Source organism: Convolutriloba macropyga, chromosome 8 (genome assembly GCF_964194025.1).
Source record: "Convolutriloba macropyga chromosome 8, txConMacr16.3, whole genome shotgun sequence".
Taxonomy (NCBI): Eukaryota; Metazoa; Xenacoelomorpha; order Acoela; family Convolutidae; genus Convolutriloba; species Convolutriloba macropyga.
In genome coordinates, this window is record NC_134475.1 from 50,601,945 (window position 1) to 50,621,524 (window position 19,580).

A 19,580-nucleotide genomic window follows, 5' to 3' on the forward strand; every position below is an offset into this window, starting at 1 on the left:
AACGTGTCAATTAGACCGAAATTAAAAAAAGCCGCCGGGCGAATTGATGATTAACTTATCAAAAGTAGCACCCGATCCTAATTGCGGATTAAGACCACTAGCAGTTTTGCAACTAGTGCTCTAACGGCTTACAATAACATGCAAGTCTCCGAATTGGTTCTCATGTAATTTCTAACTAAGGTTGAGTGAAAAAGAGGCTGCTTGAAAAATTTGTGAAAAATAAATGTTCAAAATTTGGACGTTATCCGTGAGTATGTTTGACAAAATAAATACTAATTGTAAGCGCTGTCAACGGTTAACGACGCCAGTGGACGCCAGTTAAGTAAAGTGATAATGTGACGAAGTGTTCTCCAGGAAAGTCCTCAGGATTACCCAATGTACAATTTACAACGAAAAGCATGTCATCGCCAGCGGTAATGATTGACCTAAACTGTAAAAAACAATTAAATGCCCACGTGACTGGTAATACCCGCCCGGTGGTAATTTAAGATCACGCCCAAACAAAATTGTTATATTACTTAAGCCCTCAATCTAATCAGCGATGACGCGTCGAAAATCAGTGATTGTTTCATCTGTCATTCTTTAGTTGTCGTTCAACTTCCACCTTGTTTAACAGAAACCAGCATGCAATAGGCTCGTGAAATTCCCCCTCACTTTCTCAGAATGGTTAACTCTACGGCGCTGATTGCGTAGTTTTACATTGTCTTAAGTTATGAATACGGTAGATCAGATAATATTTTTTTTTCTGCTTCAATCGATTTGCTGGGTTACGAAACCACACACTCAAGTTGAATTTTATATCAGGAATTATTCATCAAACTAAATGGATTTTCTTTTTGAACAGATTTTGAATCAAGATTTGCATGTTTTTTGAGATGCAGCTTTGATATGCACCTATATACATTGTGCAATTCTGAGAATCAAGTAAATCAATTGAGTTAACGAAATTCAAATTTTCCATCTTTAGGCTACCTTTCAAGCAAATACATACAGTACAATTTCTTTGACTCTTCTGAATCAAAATTGGGTACAAATGGAACGTGAACAACTTCCGAAAATCCTTCTTCTGTTGTGGGTTTTTCATACGATTTCTTGTACCTCACGTAAGCCAAATACGGAAGCGGTTTATGATCAGTTTTAGCCAATATTCGATACATTTCATTATGTAAACAATGCTCTTCGGTGGAGTCAAGAACCAGACATCGAACTGGGATGTTTTTGAGTTTAGCAGCTGCAACTGATATGAATTTGGCTCTTGAAGCTTTATCGGGATTCGTGTTGTCAATCAGAATCCTCATTGTTGGATTGTCATTGCTGCTGTTTTTGTTCAGGTAGGACTGAAATAGCTGCTGGCATTTTTCAATGCTGCCCAATTTATCACGAGAGACAATGTTGTAGTTATGGCTCTGAAAGGCACAAGAACATCACTTCATTTTACAATGAAAACATTCTTGCTGTATCTTTACAAGTCGCGCTAGATCTTATTTGTCTTGGGATGTCTAAGCAAGATCTCGATAACCGGAGCAGCCAATAAAAAATGCGATAGCTGAATTTTGCCAGCAACAAAATTTCTGAAAAATCTTTTCAGAACTCTGCGCCAGTGCCCTTATAACTTAATTGCAATCATTAATGAACGTAGAAGGAGTTTCATATTTAAAGTAAACATAAGGGAGTGCCCGAAAACATTCTTTCAGATGTGAAAACTCACCTCAAATATTTTGGAGAGCGTCGACTTCCCGGACCCTGGATATCCAACTAACATCACAATTTCACTAGTCTTAATAGGAAGACAGTTTTCGGGCAATACTGAGGAAGCGGACTCGACAACTTTGTTTGGATTGAACTCAGGCATTATAAATTTTTCCTCCTTTTGAGACATGAAGAACTCTTCAGGTGTGAAAAATGGGATGCCTGCATTGATCGCAAACAGCCTGTCCGTACATTTGAAGTCCTTAGAACGCCCACTCTTTGCATTTGCAGGTCTACCGGCCGCATCACCCACAAACAAACAGCTCTTCAGGTCGAGTCTAAAAGATCAATCAGTATTTAGATAAGCTGCTATCATACCCAGCGCCATGTTACAGAAATATAGAACTTTCATTACTGCTTCATCATTAAATGCTATATTGTGATCTTAACATTGTTACAGGGGGGTCGTTTTTGTTCGACCTGGGTCAAGTCAAAATTTTACAATCGAAGAGAATGCATCATTTTCTATTAAAAAAGCCCATAAAAATGCGAGAAGGGCGAGGCATGGAAGACGGAATCTCATCTGAACCAGTTGTTGTCAACCAAACTCAAATTGAACTGCGAGACAGGGACTTAGACTAGCAAGACTTGAGCAATAAAAAACAAAACAAATGAATAAATTTGAAACATTTGATTAGATGAACACTTGAACAATCCATCTTCATAATGGTAGAAGAGTATCCGTAAGTAACTCTCACCTTTGATAAATCTCCAACTCCATCAAAACGACATTAGGAAATGAACTTTGAAGTTTTCTAAAAGCTCAAAAATGTTTCAATGCAACTGATTCTACAATTGATCAGACTAAACTCAAAATATGCATTTTCGTATAACGTAATTTGTCGTCAGCATATTTCACAATCTTGCAACAGAATGACACATTGAGTGAGAGAGAACAATGATACGAACATTAAAAATAAGCTACCCTGTAACCATTTCCTGAGGAACATTGTGACGTGAAGTAATAACATCGAGCTCGTACGGTTAATCATTGTTTTTACGTCTAATTTCAGCCTTAATGCTTTTTTAGACATTCTGAGCTATCTCCTCAAACTTTTCTTTTAAGCTTAAGGACAGCAGCAAGGTCACGTTTGATCCAAAACACGTCCTTTTCGACTACAGATAATTTTCTATTCAAAAGAACATTCCACTTTTTCTCTTCTCCACGCTACCAGTTGTAATATTGTGCTTTGCGAGTGTATGCGTGCATACCGATTACGCAGAGTTTTGTCAGTTTTGTCTCACTAGTTTTGTCTCACTAGTTAAGTCACTAGTTTTGTCTCATTTAGATTTTAGCGCAATTTTTTTTCAAAATTTACCATCTTACTCTATTGACAGAATTAACAAACAGATAAACTGGGGAATAAAAGTTTGCTTTATGAAAACCAAATACGATACTGCCAGAGATCTACTTCTGGAGACTAAAATTCTTCCAGCAGAGCTCCAAATAACACGGGTGTCTTTAAATAGGTTTTTCAATATTCTCCAACAAACAAGAAATCGCTCTAATAAACATTTCAGATTTTTAGAAAACGTGCCTATTATTGTAAACAAACGAACCCATAACCTTTTCTTAGAACAAAAATGTAAGTCAAAATGGAGTAATGGTTCAATTGTTCGTAACATTATTCGAAAATGGAACACACTTCCAATTACAATTAGAAAAGAAACGTCGAAGACCAAATTTAAACAAAAAGTTACAGCGGAAATGCTTAAACGACACGAAAGAGTTCCAATAGACAGAAGGGTTGCAGGATTTAAACATATTTTTTATTAAATTATTTTACTAAAACCGAACCTTAGTTTGTTATAAATTAGAAAAAAATAATGTTTGATTAATAAATTTCTAACATGTAACATTAACCAAGTGGTTAGTTTAATTTACATGTTTGCAGATTAAAAAAAAAGAAAATCATCGACCAAATCCTGCCTCCTTTATCAAACCCGCACTTTACTATTAAAGAGATGCGCATTTAGCGCGTTTGGTCATGCCTCGCGGGCCATGGCGATGCCTCAGCGGCCTGTGGGACTTGATATGAAACTATCACAACCGAACAAATTATCACGACCGAAATTTTAAAATGGGGGTTTATTTCCTATCTAAAGTTAAGTGGGGTTTTTTTTCCGTGGGGGTTTATTTCCTAGACCCCAAAAACAGAACTAGTACCCGCACCTTTTCTATCTTAGCTGTAATAAAAATTCACAGCGTTGAAGGAGGCCTTCCAATCATCTTCAAAATAATTTGGACCCTTGAAAACCCTAAGTATTAGAGAAAAAGGATGAAATTTAGTGTTATTTCAAACGATGAAGCTCCTTCTTTTTCATTTATCATCAAGATATGGAGTTCTTAGTCCAGAGACTGACCACAACAAGTGACTCAAAAAACAAATGAAATCTAGATCTTGAAAAACTAAACAAGTTCGCAGCTGGTTCGAATGACTCTGTGCGTGGCAAAGAGTGTTCCCGCATTCGCATTTGAAAACATACAATTTATCATATCATATCTAAAATTATATTGCAGGAATATTTTCGGCCAATTTTTGCTCAATAAAGTTCTATTTTCAAAATTTCCGTGTTTTAAAGACGGTGAAGTGATAACCTGGATAAAATTAGTCTCATCGGGATTTCCGATAATTAAACTGATTTGAGTATACATTTTTCGGCTATTAGAGCATTTTTTTACGTGAGGTCATAACATGTTTTGACTTTTTCTCGCCAGTCTCCGGCAAAAAACGATACAGAAGATGAATGTCTTTTAAGGGTACATAGATACTGCTGTTGGAATTTGTGATACATATGATTACCTATATTTATCGAAATCTCTATGTGTACTAATTTATCAGTTATCCTCTATTTTAAAATTCAAATCATACAATTTATAACTAAGGTTATGACTTCTTATTATTCACGTATAAATACATTCCCGCTAGTCTACTAAATTATTTCATATTTTGTTTACAGTAATTTATTATAAGTAATCATAATCTCGATAAGCATTCTGAATTCAAGTTATCATTATAAACGCTCTTTATTCTCAGAGAAAATTTCTAGATTGGATTCGCACCGCGATTCCACTAAATAAAAGTAATAAGTTCCGCGTAAATTCGGATTCGCTCCGCGATTCCATTTTAATTCTAAGGCAACGCATTCGTAGCGCTAAGACAATTCTAATTGGTAAACGCAGCTATAACATGGCGCAGTCGGCTTTAAAGGATTGCGGCAAATCCCCACTCGGAATTCAACCCTTCTGGGAAAAGGCAACCCCGGAGCCCCCACTTCGATGGGAATACTGGAGGACGCAACTCAAACTCGCAATTCTTGCCCGTGAAGCCATTGTAGTGGACATTCTCTTGGCTGACCCTCCAGAAAATGTCATTTTGCCCCACGAACCGGCATATGAAGATGCAGTCGAAAACCCTACAGCACAACCCGAACGAGATCGACGCACTCGTAACGAACAGGCAAAGACTGCGTGGAAAAATCACTGCCAACGTGTGGCGGCGGTAGGCATCCTATGCGGAGATAAACAATGGCAACTTTGCGATCGAAAAGCAACTTCATTGATGTATTTGAGTTTGGGAACGGAAGGGCGACGAGTATTCAACTCTAAAAACTAGACTGTTAATCTTGACGAAATTTCAACACGAAATCTTTGGGATGTCCTGAATAAAACATTTATTTGAATCCATAATATAACGTTCGACCGATATCTCTTTCTTACACGGAAACAGGAAAAGGGGGAACCGGTCGAAAAAATCTACGGTCACCTTAAGAACTCTGTGAGAATTGTGATCTCGGTGAAAAAGGGGATACAATTATCAGAGACGTTTTCATCGCAAATATGCAAAATAAAGAGATCCAAAAATAACTTCTCAAAGAAACGGTAGAACCTGATAAGGCTTTAGCAATAGCAATCAATATTGAAATGGGTACTCTTAATCAACTTAAAATGAACGCAAACAAAACTGAACTCAATTCAACAGTTAATCAAGTACAGTGGATGCGCATCGCGAATACTACTCCTTTTCTATGAATACCACTGCACGGAAAAAGCCCACAACCTGTCACTTCTGTGGAATGAGTTGGACACCAGAACACCGCAACAGATACGCGGGAAGAAATGCAACAGCTGTGGTATTGAAAACCATTTCGCAAAGGTCTGCCGAAAACCTAAAGATCCCAACCGAAGCCGAGAGTTAATAATGTTGAAAAAGATGATCAAACTGAAGATGTTAATCAAATCTCGGCTAATTTTGATCCTGATTTGGAATCAAACTCTCATCGGATGAAGATAATTGTGTAGCTTCAATATCTTCGGCAGACTCTACAACTTCTGTAGAAGCAATTAATCTCCCTGTAGTGTTTGGAAACACAGCAACAAACGTTCTGGTGGATTCGGGTAGTGTATGTACACTAATAAATGAGTCATTGGCGGATTCAATCAACTCCCAAGATCTAAATTCGAAGTGGATACGCGAAGCGAATCCCAACCAATTGAAAACTTTCTCTAACGAGCCCATTCAAACTCTAGGCATCCTTCAAACGTCTTTTCGAAGCAACAATTGGTATGCGAATCCTATAGAAATTCAAGTAGTGACGGATGGTCATCGTCCTCTATTGGGTAGAGATCTCTTCCCTGCTCTTGGTCTTTCTATCCAACAATCTAATAATCAAAAGACAGTTAATCAGGTAGATCACGAATACTGCCCAATCAAAAAGCAAATCGCAACTGATTTTCCTGACCTAATCTCCCGAATTGGTAAGTCCAAAATGCATACAGTTCGTTCAAAATTTCATCGAAATTATACCCCATCACACCAAAAAAGCCGTCGTGTCCCCATAAATTTATTAGACAAAGTATCTGATGAATTGAAAAAACATTCAGAACAAGGACATATCGAGAAATTGCAGGAATGCTCTGACAAGAACTTTATTTCCCTAATTGTAATCACAGTTAAAAAAGACCAATCAGTAAAGCTAGCTCTTGATTCTAAACTTCTGAACAAAGCTATCCATAAAAATAAGTACCAAATGCCCAACATAGATAGTCTTATTGATTCGATTTCACAACATATTAACGATTCTAATCATGAAGTTTATTTTTCGACGATTGATTTAAAATATGCAAATAGTCAATTAAATTTGCATCCGGATACCGCACGCCATTGTAATTTTAATATTATTTGTGGCGACGCAACAGGTACGTATCGCTTTAAAACGGGATTTTATGGTCTTACGGATATGCCAGCAGAATTCCAGAAAGCGATGGAATACACACTAGTTGGTTTGTCTAATACTTACGGTTTTCTCGATGACATAATTGTAGTCAGCAAAGGCACTAAGGAATCGCACCTCAAATACGTTTACAAATGTTTGCAGAAACTCGATGCTGATAATCTCAGAATTAATTTAAGCAAATGTCACTTCGCAACACACCAGATAAATTGGCTTGGTTTCACATTTTCGCAAACCGGCGTTAAACCTATGGAATCAAAAACCGCAGCAATTGCAGAAATTAAAGCCCCTAAAACACTAAAACAATTACGATCATTCTTAGGCAGTGTTCATTATTTAAGCAAATTTATCCACAATCCTGCTAAAATTTGTCACCCTCTCCGACCCCTATTGAAGAAAAGTGAAAAATTTATTTGGACTGATATTCACCAAAAACATTTTGAGTATATTAAAACCGTAATCGCAAACGCTACAGAGAATACTCATTTTAATCCAACATTGGAAACGCGAATCAAATGCAATGCATCTCGCCAAGGATTAGGCGCTGCGCTTGAGCAATTGGATTCTGACGGGTAGAAAACGGTGGCTTTTGCTTCTCGCTTTCTGAATAATACTGAAGAACGTTGCAGTATAAATGAACTGGAATTGCTTGGTGTGGTTTGGGCCATCGAATATTTTAAATATTATCTTTTAGGAAAAAATTTCACAGTCTTGACAGATCATAGAGCACTTCTTTCGGTTCTAAAATCTCATCGTTCAAATAAATCCTTTAATAGCCGATTAACACGATGGATTGATAGTTTGTTACCTTTCGACTTTAATATAGAACATATTCCCGGTACTAGAATGGGTTTAGTTGATTATATTTCGCGCCAAACAAATCAAAGAGCAAAAAGCATCACTCAATATGATGAGGAATTCATTGTAGCAACAATTTCCCGCATTCGCGACGCAATTACATCATTTTTCTGTCACCCACATAAAATTCCTTTCCATAAGCGGCACACTACCAGCATACAAAAATTACAAGTAAACACGCCGCGCGTCCACTCTTGCAAACCTGCTAAAAGTAGCACGAATATTTCAAATGCCTCAAATAATTTATTCACTACCCAAGCAACAGTAAAGAATTACAATTCTAAATTCAATTCTGCTTTTAATTGCCACGCAAATCACTTGCTTCAAAATAATACTGCACCCGCAGCGCAAATCCACTCGCAAAATTTAAATTGTAATTTAATCACAAATCCCGATCAGAAAATACATCACATCACAATGTCTGCAAATGAGTCGCCGCAAAACAGCCCCACAGCATCCCCACAGACTCCCCGAGTGACGTTCCGCACTCATTCAACCCCCAATGCAACTACTAGTACAAGTCACAGTAACACCCAGGCCTCATCATCACCCGACAATCATGATATCGAACTTTCTAGGGAGGAGATTTTCGAAAACAACCTTAATCAGTTGTTTACCAAGTCCTTCCTTGCAGTCCTCACTAGCAAGGATGCGGTGTTGAAAGAGATCCGGGATTGTGTCATTCAAGACGACGAGGCTCGATGTAAGGAAGTCAGTCCTAATGTCCACTCCTTTTGGAAAGACCTTCATGTAAAGTCTGGCTGTTTGTGTGTCGACCAACGCGTTGCCATTCCCAACTCCATTAAGGAAGCTGTATTGGAACCAATACATATGACACACCCCGGTAGTTGGGGAATGATTTCTCTCTCAATATGCATGGTGGCCATACATGCACAGGGAAATTTTGGCCAAAACTTCAGATTGTGTTCCGTGTACGGATATTGGTAAGAATCTCAAACCTATTATCCCAAAATCTAAATGGTTTCCGCATAAGGCTTGTCAAGAACCTAATGAAGAAATTCAGATTGACTTTGGGGGTCCGATACTAAACGATCAAGATAAAGACATATATTTCCTAACATGTATCGACCGTTATTTAAAGTATCCGACAGTTAGAATTTTTGAAAAAGCTAATGGCGCAAATGTAGTGAAATTCCTTCGAGACTATGCATATACTCACGGCATTCCACGAACCATACGCTTAGATCAAGCAACTTGCCTGGTTGGTAAACAAGTTACGAATTACTGTAATGAAAATAATAACATTATTGATGCTCCGGTCGGCGACCATAGAGCTATTGGATTAGTGGAGCGAATGATCCAAACAATAAAACGCCGTTTATCTTGCATGAAAGCTGAAAATAAAGACACATTTTCAACGTCCAAAGCCATTAAACATAATTTCCGCTTTACGTTTAACAAGGCAGAAAACTACACAGATAACACCGTTTGAAGCTCTTTTCGGTCGTCCTGCAAATACTCCCTACTAATCCGTCAAGTCTAAATCTAACATATGAAAAAATCATTAATCACTATTTAGATGCTGATACAGTTCCCGCCGACGAATTCCTGGACGCAGCTGGATGGGTCAACCCGAACCGAAGTGACACCGAGATTGAAAAGAAAATGTGTGAGGCATCACTAGACGCGGGCTCTCGTTATCGAGATTCAGATGATAAAGAATCCCGATTCATTACCCACCCAAAACTCACAGACCCCATTCCCCGGACAGAGAAGTCTCTCAGCGTCAAATTAGCTCGGAAAATCCCGAACAAAAAGAGAGCAAAGAGGCAATTAGCTGGTCTCTATGAGGTCCTTAAACCAGGATCATTCGTAACGAAATCATCACCCACGACGACGATAATTAACGAACCTGGACAATCTCCAGTAAAAGTTCGCGATAGCGATTTAGCCAAATTTGGAACCAAAGCAGAGCGATCAACCAATCTCTGGATGTACGCGCAACGACGTCCCGCGCCGTATGAACAGACGACTGAAACATAGATCGCGAAACACAATAACGATTTGAAACGACAGAAGAGAGGAGAGATAAAGATTCGCCACCGCCAACGTGATACTACTTCTGTGTATTCTTCAGTAAATTCAAATGCTTCGCGCGCCCTGACAGTCCGAAAACCCGTTAAGCCTCAACCTAAACGTCGCCTTCAAACAAACTTAACTGAGCCAAACAATACTGCAATGACCTCTTCACAACAATTAATTTCCATTGTACCTGCTCCGCCGGCGCCTACTACACGAGACCATCAGGAACCACCCGAGTCTTCCCCTTCTCAAGATCAGACTGAAGGTCGTAAAAGAAAACGGACTCAATTTTACGGCTTCACAGACGCAGATATCTCCCAAACAAGTTCTTTGGCTTCAACTAGTTCGGCAAAACCAAAGAAACGCAAAACCAAAAAGGAGAAGACTGAAAATTCTGTAGTAGCGCTAATTCAGGATGCCGAACACTCAAGAGTCCCATCACCACCACGGCCGTATATCCAAATCGGACAGGCTTCACCACCAGATCCCCGAATCAGGTACTACGAGTATGAGCAGGAACACGAGTTATCAGTCTGGGACGCTGAAAATGAAATTTAGTGAAACAATTAAAATTTTGCAAACTCTTTTTAACTCTGTTCAATGTGTATGTTCAACTTAATTTATTTCATTTGTTACTCAATTACTCATTTCAATTTGTTCCTGTATTCGCTCCGCGAATCCACTTTCTAATGTGTGTGCTGTTAATGTATTTACTCCAATTCGGTTCATTTACATGTTACAATTATATACTGTATTCGCTTTGCGAATCCACTGTTATTAGCCTTTTTGTTCATTTAATTTAACATTTGCGGCACCTTTCCATTCATTGTTTCTCATTTCATCTCTTATTTATGTTGATTCTCAAATTGTAAATAAATTTTCAATTCTTTCTGTCATGGGGGAAATGTGATACATATGATTACCTATAGTTATGGAAATCTCTATGTGTACTAATTTATCAGTTATCCTCTATTTTGATATTCATATCATACAATTTATAACTAAGGTTATGACTTCTTATTATTCACGTATAAATATATTCCCGCTAGTCTACTAAATTATTTCATATTTTGTTCACAGTATTTTATTATAAGTAATCACAATCTCGATTAGCATTCTGAATTCGAGTTATCATAATAAACGCTCTTTATTTTTATTCTCAGAGACAATTTCTAGATTGGATTCGCACCGCGATTCCACTAAATAAAAGTAATAAGTTCCGCGTAAATTCGGATTCGCTCCGCGATTCCATTATATTTCTAAGGCAACGCATTCGTAGCGCTAAGACAATTCTAATTGGTAAACGCAGCTATAACAGAATTCGTCTGCTGAGTTTCGACTATAAATATTGTTTTTTCTGTAGTTTTATCACAGAATCAGAGCACGAGTAACGAAAAGCTTTGTCAAGCGTTATAAGTGAGTCTTATTGATGGTTTCAGTTCATAGCTAAAAGTTTTTGACTTACCTAATGGTTTTAAAAGTAATTGAATTTTCAGTTCTGATAATTGTTTTGTAATTTTGTCGTATTGCCCTTTAATCTCATAAGATTGAAGCATACATAAATCTGCGCTTTGTTTGCAGTTGATAGCTACAATAATTTGCCATTTGATTTCGTAAAACTTCTGTGATATTTTCCGTAAGTGCCTTCTCCGCTGTAGCAGATCACGTGCCATTAGATGGCAAATCAATATGTCGAAATATTGCTATTGGGTGGTGTACGGAAACGATACAATTTTTAAATAATTTTGAATTTCAGCTACATTTGGCTTATTCTGCTCCTTTATCCTTTTAATTAATAGTTACAAGTTCGATTAGGGTTCTAAGGAGACATAAGTTAACCTTCTATCTGTGTCCAATTAAATGAAATTGGTTTTTAATTAAAAAAAGTTAAGATTTTTAAAAAAAATAATTTGTTTTCTCTTGAGTTATTCTCATTTGTTTAAACAATATTTTCCTGAGTTGAAAATTGAAAAAAATCTCAAAAAGAACACTGAGACTGCTGCTCGCCACCGAAACACATATGCATATACTTAGCTATTTGAGTTAACTAATTGAATTTTCATTTTGTTTCTGTTTGAACGAATAGTGAATTTTCTCGTGATTTGCCGATTATAGTGGATTTTATTCACCTGTCTCGTATTCTCAATAGAAGAAATCCAATCAGCCTTCTGAAAAAAAATTCAACAGTGATTTCAATTCGCAGCTGAATTAACTGACCGAAAGGCCACTTGTTTGTAAACACTTTTCAGATGTTTTTTAACATTTTTAGTAGGAAGTGGCTGACGATTTCAACATATATTCTCTTTTCAAAAAGATATCATTATTTTCAAAAAGATTTTGATTTCGTTCAAACATATTTCAAATTCTGTTTTCTTTGATTGTCCAGTTTTCCTATAATGTCTACTTAGAGTTTATTATAAGGCTGTAATTTGTATTGCAAAAGTTTTCCCAGAAATTAAACTTATCTTTTTTCAGCATTTGTTTTTTGGGATATGTGGGTTTAAATTATTTGATAACCAAATTGTTAGATCAATCAATTGGTGAGTTCTATAGGAAAACTTCACTTGCTTCATTGTTGACTTACCTCCGGATTAATTAGAATGAACGAACTCTATATACATATCGATCTGTTGTTGCATTCTGAAATTACTTTTATTTGGGTTCAGATGTCATCTCATTGTCCCAACCCACTTTAGTGGAGGAATTATAAACTCAAATGGGTTTTTGTAGTAGTAGTAGTGCTGGTCTTTCTTTATCCACCCTTTCTGTACACAAAGGTGGGTTATGTTGAGCATCAAGGAATGTTCATCTTCCGCCTTAGCCAGGCAATTCAAAATACTAATTCTGACACAACAAGACCAGGAATATCGTCAGATTGGCCGAACCGCATACATCTTGAATAATTGGTTTAAAACGTTGTTAAAAGGATTAAAATCTTCAGCACTAACCGTGCTCTTACTGATATCGTTTCACTGTATAATAGAGTTCTGTATGCTTTACAGCACGTCTGAAATCAGAGGCAAGCTCTCGAATATCTCGCGGATTTGGATGGATTCCATCTTTGCTTAGGTGCTTCACAGCCTTAAATTTCTTCAATGTTACAAAGGGGACATTCAGTTCTCGAGCAACATCTCTGTAACAATAGTTCACTCTAGCATATGTTTCCGCTTTCCCTCGTCGACTAATTAGCTCAAGAATTGAAACATGCAAACGGCAGAACTTCAATTTCTGAATCAGATAGAACATTTCATCCGATGTCTCTACGGGGCCCATCAATCGTTTATTTTTCTTGTCAAATAGATTATTCGTTCCTGCCATCACAATAACTTGGCGTACGTTTCTTTCAAAAATTTCTGTAAAGACGCTTTCAGAGCACATAGTAGATATACAACCACCTGGACATGAAATTGTAACACTATTTTGAATAAAAACACCCAACACAAGAGATGATCCCAAAATGCAAGTACGCTTTTGAAATTGTTGTTCATTATCAACAATATTACGTCGATACGGCTTCGATTTGTCATAAACTAGACAGCCCCTCAAACTGAGGTTTCTTTTGATGGTATCAATTCTGGACCTTCTTCTAGCATCGCAATCCTTACTAATTTCTGAAAACAGGCTGTCCGTAACACATTGAAAAGAAAAGTGTCTTGAGTTCCTTCCTGAATAGTTTATGGTCGCTTATTTCTCTGAGTGTTTGGGGTAGTTTGTTCCATAATTTCGGACCGCGAATGCAAAAAGCTCTATCGCCATATGAATTTTTTGACTGAACTGTGACAGCCTTAAAAGCATTTACTGATCTCTTCCTGTACTGGTTAGGTTGAATTTCCACAAGATGATTCAAATAATCCGGCACATGACACTTATGAATAATTTTATGGACAAAAATCAGTACTTTAAAATCAATCCGTTTATCGATAGGAAGCCAATGTAGATGATACATGAAATCTTTGCATGATTCAGACTTTTTTGGTGAAAAGATAAAACGACACGTTGCATTCTGTACCCGTTGGAATTTCATAATCTCTGTTTTGGGTACTCCAGATAAAACTGAGTTGCAGCAATCAAGGCGAGATATTATAAGGTTCTGGACCACTAGTTTTCTCGTTTAAATCGTAAGATAATGTCTGATCTTGTATAGTTTGCGAAGCTCATTGTAGCACGAAGCAGTCACTGAGTTTATGTGTCTTGTCAAAGAAAGGTGTTGGTCGATCGTTATGCCCAGTGATTTCAAACTGGGCTTCAACGTGAGATTTTCCCCTGCTAAATCAAGCTTAGCTAAGTTCAGTTTTTGCTTTCTTGATGAGATTAACATTACTTCAGTCTTACCAGGATTTACTCTTAACTTCATCTGACTGAAAGCCTGGAACAAAAGACTCAACTTCGTGTCTAGATCCTTTATATCATGTTCCAAAGTTTGTTGCCTCAAAGTCGAAAGAATTAATGTATCATCCGCATAAACCTGATATTTCAACTGAATTCGCTTCATCAAATCACCAATTGGAGTTACGTACATAGTAAAAAGCAGAGGTACAAGGATCGAACCTTGTGGTACGCCAAAATCAACAATTTCTTCAGCAGAGAGGCAGTTTCCAATTTGTACTTTCTGTTTTTGTTTGCTGATGTAAGACATGATCCAACTTTTGCATTTATCTCTGATGTTGAACCGATTTTCTAACACCCAGCCAAAAATGTCATGATCTATTGTATCGAAAGCTGCTGAGAGATCCAAGCCCAAAATTAGTTGTTTTTTGTTTAAATTAAGTTGGAGCAGAATATCATTAAATGTTTTAATTAAGCAGGTTTCCGTAGAGTGGCCAGCTCTATATGCTGACTGTTGCACATCCAAAAGTTTGTAATTTTCAAGATACTCTTTAAGTTGATCAGCCGCTAATCGTTCTAATAATTTTGAGAAGAATAATGTATTTGCAATAGGCCTATAGCTGCTAGATAATTCAGTGTAAAGGTTCGGTTTTTTCAGATTTGGCTTTATGACTGCAGCTTTGAAAAAATCAGGAAACGTGCCTCGTTCAAAGCTGCTATTGGCTAGATTCAGAAAATGATCACACCAGGAGACAAAATTCTGCTTAGCCACACTTGTTGGAACTGGGTCTAGCACGCAGAAACTATTTGATGTATCAATAAGAGCTTCTCTCACATTTTTCAATTCCACTGAATTGAACTGATCAAGAGACATTGTGACGTGATTAAATTCATAAACCAAAAACAAGCTATTCAGGCCGTTATCAGTGGAAGTAGGAATTAATTCTCTGATATCAAGTACCTTGTCTCTGAAGAACTTCTGAAATCTGTCAACGCTCATTTTAACTGATCCCCAGTTCCTTGGAACCTTGGGCTCAGTGGGAACACCAAGTAGCCGATTAAAATTTGCAAATTTAACACGCAGGTTGATGTTTTTATTGACGTTTCTGTCAAAGTACATCAATTTCTTCCGTTTAAAAGTTTCTTTATACTTTAAAATAGCTTGCTGGTACGCTAATGTTTTCTCACTTGTTGGGTTCTTTTGGTAGAATCGCTCTGTTCGGCGACGCATCCGTTTCAATGTTTCAAGCTCTGTTTCAAATGGGTTTTTGTTCTGGCAATTTTTTGCCGATCGATATAATCATCGTAGAGAGTTTTGAGCGGTATCAATAGAAAGCCCGTCTAGCGTAGAATATGGAGTTAAAAAGAATTTTTGAATTTCGTTTCAACAGTCAGTTATCGAAATTTTAAGTTTTGTTAGCATTCGGCCGAGTTACGATGCTTTCGTTCAAATTTTCCTAAAATTTTGTCAATTCTCCTGCAATAAAATTTTAAACAGTAGTGTTATTGGTTTAATCCTTCATGACAGAGGGCTGCTGAATTGATCGATCCGAGTTTTATGACTAAAAATATGCTAAAATTGTCAAAATTCAGATTTCTTTCGTCAAAAAATGGGACCAAATATGCTCAATATAGGGCCTTATCATAAACAATTTTAGATTTTTTGGGCGCACACTTTTTGTCCGCATTTGTAGTTTTTATGCTAATTTACGACAAAAGTTTCAAATCAGAGCTCAATTATTGACAAAAATAAAAAAATGGGGCCCAACGAACATTTATTATGTTTTCAGAATTTATCTCAAGATTTTTATGGCTTTGACCAAACGCTTTCGTAAAATTATATGGACTTATGTTTTCCTTGCATTTGAAATACTTCTTGTAGTCCAATTGCTTAGTCTCACAAATCAAAGAACCAATTGGGTTCTTAAGAAGCTACAAGTGAACCTAAACAATGTGTTCGGTTCTTATCTAATGTCTCTTATGACTTTGAATATATTTGTATTACGAAGACGTCGGTGAAATTTGCAAACTGTTTTTATCTTATTTCTATCAACTTTTGGCGTAAACTCAGTAAAGACAGCCAAAAACCCAATTCCTGTGAGTTGTAAATTAATGTTCGTCAGGGTTTTATATTCAACGTTTCTTGGTTTCGATACGAGTTTTTTAAAAAATGAGTTTTGATTTTAATTGCACATTTTATACGTTAAGTTTCCTTGTCGAATAATCACATTATTAACAGGTCCAAATAAATGAATGCAGCGTTTGAAGAAAGCACGGAGTTCAAAAAAGGTGCAACTGAATACGTTATTTGTTTTTGTTTAATAGTTTATTTTTTAATGGGTTGAGACATCGTTCTCCTGCAAACTACTGTTTTTTACATGTGTTTCTTCTTTTCGATTTTTTACCACACATATATCCGATAATGATATGTCTCATTGTCTTCCCGAGACGTAACTTTAACCTATTCAACAATTTTAGTTTATAGCTAATTGTTTTAATGACTTTCAAACAAATTTTAAAAAAGATTTTTTTCAACTGTCTCATTTTGCTCTCATTTCAGTCAACTTGTATTTCAACCTCAATGATAAGAAGTCTCAACTATATTTGTTGATCTAAACAATAATTTCGCCGCCTCTTATATGTTCTTGATTGATCGCTTCGACCATTCAATTTCATAAAAAATTTCCAAGTCTTCCATGATGTTCAATTTTTGGGTTCCTTTTTGTTGTCATTTCGAATTTCTACGTTGCACTTTTATAAGGAAGACCCACTGATGTTCAGATGAGAAGCATTAACCATTTTTTAGACATACAGTTCTTGCTAAAACGTTTAATTTTTTTATTTGTAAACTTAAAAAGAAAACGAAAATCTTAAAGTTTACAAACATAAAAATCCTAAAGTTTACAGATATAAAAATTAAACGTTTTATGGAATCTCGTAGCCGAGAAACAAATGGTTAATAAAAGCGTTAAAAAGATTAAATAACATCTCCCTGGATATGGGCTGTGACCTTTCTTTTTTAGACTAAGCTACAAATTGACCGAAAAATGTTCTGAAAAAATGGCGAAGCTCAAAAATCCAACAACCATAAACAAAAAAATCAACAATTATATTCAAAAGTTGTAGCAGTCAGAAGGTTTCAACTGAAAGGGATGGATTAGCTTGCAACTTATCTATGGGACTAAGTCATAAGACTGCAAAATAAAATCAAACACAGGCCGAAGTCAAAACTTCACAAGATGTTATCTGCAAGAACTGTACGTTCAATTGCGCAATTTTTCAAAGCCAATGATACCTAGAAATAATGTTATAATTTAAAAGGAAAACGAAAATCCTATAAAATTGTAACATTATTTCTAGGTATCAATGGCTTTGAAAAATTGCGCAATTGAACATTTTCAATGATTTTAGTGACGAACTTATCGTTTAAACGGCTTCACTACCATTTTGGCGCAAAGATTATTTAAGCATTTTACTTTTCCAGTATTTCTTCTTTTTGTAGTGTTATAACGTACACTGGATAATGATAGGTCTCAATTGCTTCCTGTGGCAATCAAAATAATCATTTTAGTGGTTTCGTTTAATATCTAATAATTTTAATCACTGGAAGTTAATTATTTTGAAAAACAAATAAAACCGTATGTTTGAACTTCACCGCTTTTTGCTCTTCTTTGTCGACCTGTTACTGAATTGCATTTCTAATGAAGTATAGGTTTATTTGCTTTTAGTAGGTTTTATCTGATACGAGTTTGATTTTATTATTGTTATTTTAATACAGACATCAAGTTTTGGTGGTCATTAATGTTTATTTGATTTTTATGATCGTCTTTTTTATAAGCCCTATTAACAACAAGCTTCATCGGCCTTCTAAAGCTGCATTATTTTATTCCACTAGTGGTTTGTTGAAGCATAAGTATGTTTATGAAAGATTTCTGCCTCTTACTCATTTGGTAGCCATTTATTTCAAGAATGTGGATGAGCGGGGTCGGCACATTATTCTGCGAACGCACATTGCCGATTCTCCTTATTGACTTCTGCACTCTCAAAAATCGTAAATGAGAATACAGAGTATAATCGAAATTAATTAAAACGCAAGCTTGATATTAATGAAGTTGTTAACCAAAAGATATTATTGTCTAGGATTTATTTTGAAAAGGAGATACAAGTTGGAATTCTGTATCTCACTTTTTTGTTTTTTGGTAAAAATTAATTTTTTTTACTTGATTATTTTTTTTCTCTACTTCACTAAATTGCAGAAGAGTTGATTTGATGTCTGCCGTTTTGTTTGTTATAGTGTTCATTCTAGTGGAAAAAAGAGAAAATTGATCTCACGGATGACAACCCCTTTTTTAATAAACGTCTTTCATTTTTTAAGAATCCATCAAAACTTAAGTAACAAAATTTTCATTAACTTTTTATTTTCAGGCTACCCTAGCTGCGCTTCAATTGGTAGACAATTTAGCCAAGAATGTGGATGAGCGGTGTCAGAACATCATGTGCCAACGCACATTAGCGATCCTCCGTTTATTGACAGCTTTAAATGAGTGAATTTGAGTTCACATTAATAAAAGTCAGAATTAAAATTTTAAGTTCTTTCCCATTTTAGACCTACTATTAGAGTTTTTATGTTAACTGACAGGGCAGGTCTTTCCCACTATAGCCCCCCCCCCCCTCGTTTAGCGGTCATATAACGTATGGCCACCCCAATCTTGGTAATTATACCAAAATGGGGGGCTATAAATTCATTGGCGGGGTATAATGGGAAAAAAATTGACGGGGCTAAGGACTAAGCCGTTGGGGCCAAAATGTGAAACAATCCAAATGTGAAACAATCCACCACATTTAAAGAATGCCATCATAATTGACGTTTTTTTTCATTATCCCCCTTTACGCTATGCGCCCCCAGTTATAGAACACGCGCGATTATATAGTAAATCAGGATCTTTTGCGTTTGCGTCCCAACTTAGTGGGCGCTATTTTTTTTTTACAAAGTAACGTGGTATATTACAATATATAATTTGTAACTGGGGGCGTAAAAACACTGGGGGGGGGGGGGACAGAATAGATCCGTAAATCCATTGATATTCTCATTAAGGATCGTATCCTGCCAGCCGAATTGTTTATCTCAAAAGTTAGCCTAATGAAGCTACAAACAGATATAAGACAGTGGGAAACATTAGAAAATTTTAAAAAGTTTACTAGTCGCCATGATGCTAGACAGAACAAGAGAACAAATCAAATTATTATAAAAAAGAGAACCAAAACGAAGTGGAGTAACAAATCTTTAATCTTGAAAAGCGTTCAAAAATGGAACAATTTGCCCTCTTCAATAAGAAATTTTAACAGTAAAACTTGCTTTAAAAATGTTT

At 36.3% G+C, this 19,580-nt stretch overlaps 1 protein-coding gene across 1 annotated transcript in view; it reads right to left on the reverse strand.

The window, feature by feature from the left end:
- Positions 1–933: 933 nt before the first annotated feature.
- Positions 934–19,580, reverse strand: part of LOC142344806 (uncharacterized protein F21D5.5-like) — a 68,213-nt gene continuing 49,566 nt past the window's right edge. The window contains exons 4-5 of the mRNA XM_075396770.1: positions 1,709–2,027; positions 934–1,406 (exon numbers count right to left, since the gene is read on the reverse strand). Of these exons, the coding sequence (XP_075252885.1) occupies positions 969–1,406; positions 1,709–2,027 (757 nt within the window). The 3' untranslated portion in view covers positions 934–968. The remainder of the gene's footprint in view (positions 1,407–1,708; positions 2,028–19,580) is intronic.